We start from the raw sequence: 6,570 nt of genomic DNA, 5'->3' as shown, positions 1-6,570 counted from the left end.
TGCTTTCCCAGCGTTCTGTCGCAGTGGCACATCACAGTCGCTGCCTGCCACACCTTATTTTCCCCTGATGCACTGAGTTTTTACAGGTGCTCACGTAGGAGTGTCCATTTACTGTAAACTCAGGTTTGTGATTTTTCAACTTTTAATGAACCAAAGCCTCACATGGAGTTACTCTGAGGGATCACTCTGAGTCATGTGCCTCAAAATGCAGAATGATGGTATAAGATGCCAAACGTCTTCAGATCTAAGCTTATTTTCTTAGAAGCAACTTAATAATGAAATTAGTGCTAAAACAGGAAATTAAAATAAATATGAAACAAATGTAATAAAGAAATTGTAAGTAACACTAAATTATTTAAATCTCAAACAGTAAATTATTTGAGTTGTCTAGTCATAAAATTAAGAACTGAGCTGAACATATTAAAAGTTGACAGGCTTTGTTAAAGGTACCTTAGTGGACTTTTTTTTCCTCTTTGTTTACTATAACCACAAACCCACAGTCATATCATATTTGTCCATGAGCAGACCTTTCCATTGCTCTTAGAATAAAACGGTTGCCGAATAAATTGAATGACTTAGCATGTTTTCAATGGAATGTCGTCTGCACATTGTATAATGATTCAAGGTTAAAGTATCTCATATGACGTGTCTTTTGTGCTTGAAATCTCTTTCTGTATATTGACAGAGCTCAAAGGGGTTTGAGAAAACAGAGAGCCAACAAACTCACAATGCTTGGCAATGACTTGAAAAGACTGTTTGATGTCTGTAAATAAGGGACAAAAGGAGTGGCTGGTAATGCACCTGCTGCTCTGGATTTGTTTTTTTGAATTTGTGTTTTTATTCATTAAGTATTTTTGGCTGTTTAATTGTTTCTTTATGTGGCAGATTCTACAAGTGGATTAGTGAATGGAGATGCTGAAATGAGTTTCCTCTGTACAGTGGCTGGGCATCAGCATCAAATGTAGGATGTGAAGCTACAAGATCCAAAAGAATGCCACCATTTTACCACCCAGCTCTGATCTTGAACATGTGGGAACCAAAAATTAAGATGTCTTAGTCTTTACTGCTAACACACTCAAATAAACACTTTCTACAATATTTGTCACATAGTTTCACAACAAAAGTTTGCTTTTTTTAAAGCAATCCTTAAACATTTTGCACACAGCATTCTCTCAAGCAGCAAAGAGAGAAAAATTTGATTTTTGGTGAGTAAAAAGCATTTGAAGTTTGGTACATCAAGAAAGTGTCCAAACTCTTTGACATTTTTTATGTTTTGTCACATTAGAGTCTCAAACTTTAGTTTGTTTTAAAGGAATTTGATGTGAAACATGAGCATAAAGTTGTGCATAAATGTAAAAAAGATGTACAATGATACATTCTCTTTTAATTGTTATTAAACTAGATCATTTTTGGCCAGGTGTGCTGAAGCTTGATTACATGCTAGTCTAAGGATTTTCTTTTTTCTGTGTGTTTATTTAAGTTTCTGTGTTCTGTTGAGTCTCTGTGTGTGTTGTCCCGGTTACTCCTTGATTGAATACACCTGTTCCTTGTTTCCTCTGATTGTCTCCCTGTGTATTTAAACCCACCTGTGTTCCTTGTTGGGTCCTTGTTATCTTGTCTGCTGTCAGCTAGTGAGACAGTTTTACTATTTAATTCAATTCACTGAAAAGTTGCAGGACTTTGTCTCTTGAGGACTGCAGTTTGAGACCACTTCTGTTAGATTTCTCATAGCTGTCAACTTATTTTTTATTTTTTTTGTTTAACTCACTTTGGCATTATCGTTTTTCTTAACAAAAAAAAAAAACCCTAAACACTACACAAAATATTTAAAAGAATCATCTTTAATTTGTGGCTGTATTTAGAAAAAAGAAATCCAAGTTAATCACACAAATTGTTTTTGGCCTGACATAATATTAAATTGGGTTTATTGAACATTTTTCACATTTATTATTCACAGAATGATTAAACTGGAAAGGATCAAAGCTGCATTAGAAATTTCTGAAGCAAAGAGAATAAAATTAACAATTTTAAAAGGCATATAGGACATATCTGAGTAATTTGTGCTGTTTAAAAAGTTATCAAACTGATCTATAGCAGAGGAATTAGAAAACACAGAAAACTCAAACCTAAGACACTAGAAAGTCATTCAAATTTATTAAAACCTGCAACAATTTTAGCAGAATAAATCTATTTATATCATGAATATGTACAAACCAGATGGATATGTTACCTTGTTTTATTTAAATTTTGCTAAATGATTATATTAAAAATTTCCCATTTATTTGTAAACATGTGTCCCATCCCTTCAACTCCTTATGAATAAATTATCCACATGACAAATCGAGATGATGCAGCTTTTCTTGATGCTTTTAGTCATCTAAAGACTGAAGTAACCACAATGACCTGTAAAACAGAATAAAATTATAGTTATTTCTTAAATTACTAATTGAAATCATTCATAGGTCATGTTTCTTTAAAAAAAAAAAAACTTTAGCAAATTTAATTCATGTAAGTCTAACACGTCCATTTGCACATCTCATTGTCTGTATTAGGCTCCATTTGTTAAAAGGTGGACAAATTATCTTACTGAAAATGAAAAATGTGTCCAATATCACATTTTAAATTGACAATGTTAATATTTTTAAAGCCTTATAGTAAAAATTTATTGACAACTTGCCTGAAAGTGACAAAAAGAATCCAGCCAACAACAGCAGAGGAAGAAGGAAAACATTGGCTTGCAGTCGTTCAGACCCTGAGCAGGAAAAAAGCAATCATAACAACCTAATCTTCACATTCTAATAAAATGCTGAACATGGATTCTGAAACCAAACACATACCCAAATATTTTAGAATAACAGTCTTTCAATAAGAACATCATCTGCAAAATGCAACCACTTCAAGATACACAGTAAGACCTTTAGTACATTAATGCCTTTAATTCACATGCTTTGGGCCTAATGTTGCCAAGACAGAATAAACTATGGACTTTAGTCCTGGAGATTCTTAGCAGGTGTGTTCATGAATCTGATTAGAAGAGGTTTCAAATAGTTTCCTGGCTTTAGAATATGAGCTGACTACCATATGCTGTTGGCGAGGTTTTAAATAGAAAACAAATTAAACATGTTTAGTTGCATTATATACTGCCAGTGTGTATTATATAGGACCTTGAGAACTCCTTTAATAATCTTAAGAAAACCACATTTCTGTCCATTATAAAAACACAGTGCTCTACCTGAAAGGTGTTCTTCCCAGCATAAAGCCCCTTCACTCAGACTAATCCAAAAAGAAAGTTACAAATGAGGAAAATAGGAATTTTTGCCTCTAAAATAAGAAGAAACTTACTGGATATTGTGATGTGTGTTGTTACATTGCTGTATAGGTTTGTGCGGTTGTTGAAGGCCAGGCAAGAATATGGACCACTTTGGTCCGCTCTGACGTGGAAAAGCTCCAACATTGTTCCTGTAGCATTCACAAGATTTCCCCTGAAGCCCCACTGAAGCTGAGCAGGAGGGTTGGACTCTGCCAGACAGAGCATGCTCAGATTGGACCCAGCAGAGAAGGCAGTGATGTTCAGTCCATTCACTGTGAGACGCATGTGATCCGGGCCATCTGAGGAAGTGACAAAGAAATGAGCAGGAAGACGAATGTACTCTAAATCAGCACTTTTCAGTGTAAATCAACTGACTGTGTAGAAATAAAGCTATCAACAATAAACCAACTCACAGCTGACAGTGAAGTTTACTGAGTCACTGGTCCCATTACTGATGGGATTAAATACTTCACATCTAAATGGTCCCGAATCATAGCGGCTCACGCTGACAATATTGAGAGAGGAGTTTCCGTCAGTGAACTGAACTCTGTCAGCGGCTGTAACCTCAGAGCTGCCGTTCATCCAGCGGAAAGAGAGAGAGGATCCGGTGGAGACGGAGCAGTTGATGAGGCCTGACGCTCGATGCTCTATCAGATCACTTTGATTTACTTTGAGGGTCACATTGGAAATGGGTTCTGTGGGAGGAAAATAGAGAAACTGTTCGCAAATTTACTTTGTAGGAGAAACTGCATCAACCTAAAGATAATAATGAAAGTAAAGATGTTATTTCTTAAGTAGACTTTAATTTAAGGAGTTCAAAATGTCTGCTGGTGTTGCTGACATTGGTCAGAAGCAAAATTCTGCAACGTTTACATTTCAAAGAGCCATTTCTGCCCTCAGTCCAGTTTTTTTGCAGCCTCTAATGCTGCATGACTTTTTGAAATAACAAAAAACAATGTAGGTCATCATATTTTATAAATATTTACTACAAAACATTTGTTTTAATTTTTAAAGAACCAAAATTTTATCTTTGTGTGTAGGTTTAACAATAAACAAAAATATCTAACTTTTGAAAAAGTCCATATGAGTTATTTTATGATAATAAAGCAATATTGACATTCAGTTATTGAAAACAAATAAAAAATTGCAAAGTCAGTGTTTGTTAATAAACATCTAATTTAAAAAATGTGTTTATGTTTTAATCATATTTTGGAAAATTCTAAGGAGCTGTGGCCGAAAGAACCGCTGGTAGCTGAAGCTCGAGACTTTTTGTTCACAAACTTATCTTTTTTTTAAGAAAAAGATAAAAACTACTAATTTCTAACAAGAATTAAATATCACAAGCAGCTTTTTGCTGAGAACTTAGTTTTCTTTTAACAATATATTTAGAGCTATATAGTATAGTAATTTATATATGAAGTACTCATTGTTCAATGCCTTATTGAAAGTATTGTCTCTGTAATCTTATATATCATTGGTTAAAAAGAAACACTTTCATCCTAAAGAAATCTTAGTAAAAATACCATAACATGATATTATTTTGAGCTGAAAAATTACAGTAAAGTTTTGAAGTGCATAGATCTTTTTCCCTCACTCAGAAATTCAAGCCTGGACAGTTTTTCTCTTGTTACTTATTCTTTGACAGGATCTATGAAAGTATAGGTTCAAGAGCACAGAAACACAAAGGGAAAGGGTGAGTGCTGACACTGAAACTAGCCGGAGGGCACAATCTCATCACCATGAAACCTGAGCATGAGCCAGTTTATGACAGCAGGTAAATATCACAAAGCAGAAACATGAATTCCTGTAAACCCCGTCTCTCTCTGAAGAATTCGCTGCAATGAGTTTTCATAACAATAGAAACTTGTTCCAACGAAAATTCCCCAGTACTTTTTCTCCTCAATGCATTGTTATGAAATACTTATTGTATCACGTTGGGTGGTTCAAATATAGACAGTTTATATATAAACGGGGAGTCATAAAATGTGAACACTTCCAGCATATTCTCACCTACAACTGTGAGAGAAACACTGGCCCTCAGCAGCGGGTCGCCGCTCTGCACCTGGTAGAGCCCTGAGTCGGTGACGGTGAGGGCGCTCAGGGTGAGGGCTCCGCTGGTCACGTTCACAAAGGCCCTGCCGCTGTAACCCGGGAAAACTGCCTGCTGCTCCCCGAGCCAGGTGAGGATGAAGGTTTCTTCCACCGCCCAGTTTCCACTGGTCAGAGTCACAGAAGGGCTCAGCGACAGCGTCACTGTGCTCCCCACAACTGCTGGGTTCATGGAGGGCTGAATCTCCACAGCATCACAGGACAGAAAACCTACAGAAACAGAAAATTAACTAAATGTCCTACACATAAATCTCACTTTCACAGTTTTAGGATATGTACTATTTTCCATGTACCTTGAAGTAAAGTCAAAAGAACAATTATTGAAGCTCTGCAGATTCTTTGCTCCATGTTTTTTTTCAGTTGTCTGACCAACTGTTTCTTATTTCAGGTTTGCTATACCTGTCCACTGTGTCCAGCCTCTAACCCCTAAACCTGCCCCTCATGTCTTATCTGCAGGTGGTTTTAGCTATTCTGTGTTAAGTTATGACAAATTTACCAAAGGTGAAAAAATGTTGTTTGCAATAATGGGTGAAGTTCGGTTAAAAGATAAATGATGACAGAAGGCATGTGGGTGATAATGGGCTGTAAAGGGGTCAGGACCAATGTTCGCCCTGAAAACAGATGTTGAAATATGGATTTCTGGTCACCAAGAATGTGTTTTTTTACTAATAAGTTGTTTCTTATTAGTTCATGTGTTGCTGGAATCTTCATTTCAACAGATCTGCAAACGTTTGAGAGCTTCACAAGAATTGAGATTGAATGACACACAGGGAAACTCTACTATTAAGTGACTTCTAAATAAAGGTGGATTCCCTGGATTAAAACTCAGTTTCACAATAGCAAGGTTAATTAAAGAGATACACAAAATGTTTACAAAAAACAGCTGATGTGAAAACCAGGGGAACATGAGAAAGAAACCTTCTTTGCTAACAGAATGGCATAACTGTGGGAAGTGTAAACAAGAAAATGAGGAATAGCTGGAGGGAAATCACAGTCAGAGGAGAGATGAGGAGATAGAAAACAGCTGTTCAGATCAGAGTGGGAGGAAGGGAGAAAAATCTGAAACTAACAAACAGTAACATCAAAGGAACCTAGACGCTAAGTACACAATAAATAATTAATGAGTAAATAACAAATGGAAAATTTAAGCG

At 36.0% G+C, this 6,570-nt stretch overlaps 1 protein-coding gene across 1 annotated transcript; it reads right to left on the bottom strand.

The window, feature by feature from the left end:
- Positions 1-2,132: 2,132 nt before the first annotated feature.
- LOC111608172 (carcinoembryonic antigen-related cell adhesion molecule 1-like) lies at positions 2,133-5,771 on the bottom strand. The gene is made up of 6 exons (XM_023331411.1): positions 5,713-5,771; positions 5,321-5,629; positions 3,724-4,005; positions 3,343-3,609; positions 2,678-2,752; positions 2,133-2,403 (listed from the first exon to the last, which is right to left on the bottom strand). The coding sequence occupies exons 1-6, from the start codon at positions 5,765-5,767 to the stop codon at positions 2,378-2,380; spliced, it is 1,014 nt and encodes a 337-aa protein (XP_023187179.1). The 5' UTR covers positions 5,768-5,771; the 3' UTR covers positions 2,133-2,377.
- Between the last annotated feature and the right edge of the window lie 799 nt (positions 5,772-6,570).

This window comes from Xiphophorus maculatus, chromosome 3 (assembly GCF_002775205.1).
Source record: "Xiphophorus maculatus strain JP 163 A chromosome 3, X_maculatus-5.0-male, whole genome shotgun sequence".
Taxonomy (NCBI): domain Eukaryota; kingdom Metazoa; phylum Chordata; class Actinopteri; order Cyprinodontiformes; family Poeciliidae; genus Xiphophorus; species Xiphophorus maculatus.
Note: the sequence above shows the minus strand (reverse complement) of the source record. Positions and strands in the feature narration are given on the sequence as shown.

What these genes read in the sequence shown, in the direction of transcription:
- LOC111608172 (XM_023331411.1), bottom strand. Translation starts at nt 5,767, where the DNA reads ATGGAGCAAAGAATCTGCAGAGCTTCAATAATTGTTCTTTTGACTTTA. An exon ending in TCTTTTGACTTTACTTCAAG is followed by an intron (nt 5,630 to 5,712) that starts GTACATGGAAAA and finishes CTGTTTCTGTAG; the next exon opens with GTTTTCTGTCCTGTGATGCT. An exon ending in AACACACATCACAATATCCA is followed by an intron (nt 2,753 to 3,342) that starts GTAAGTTTCTTC and finishes TTTCCTGCTCAG; the next exon opens with GGTCTGAACGACTGCAAGCC.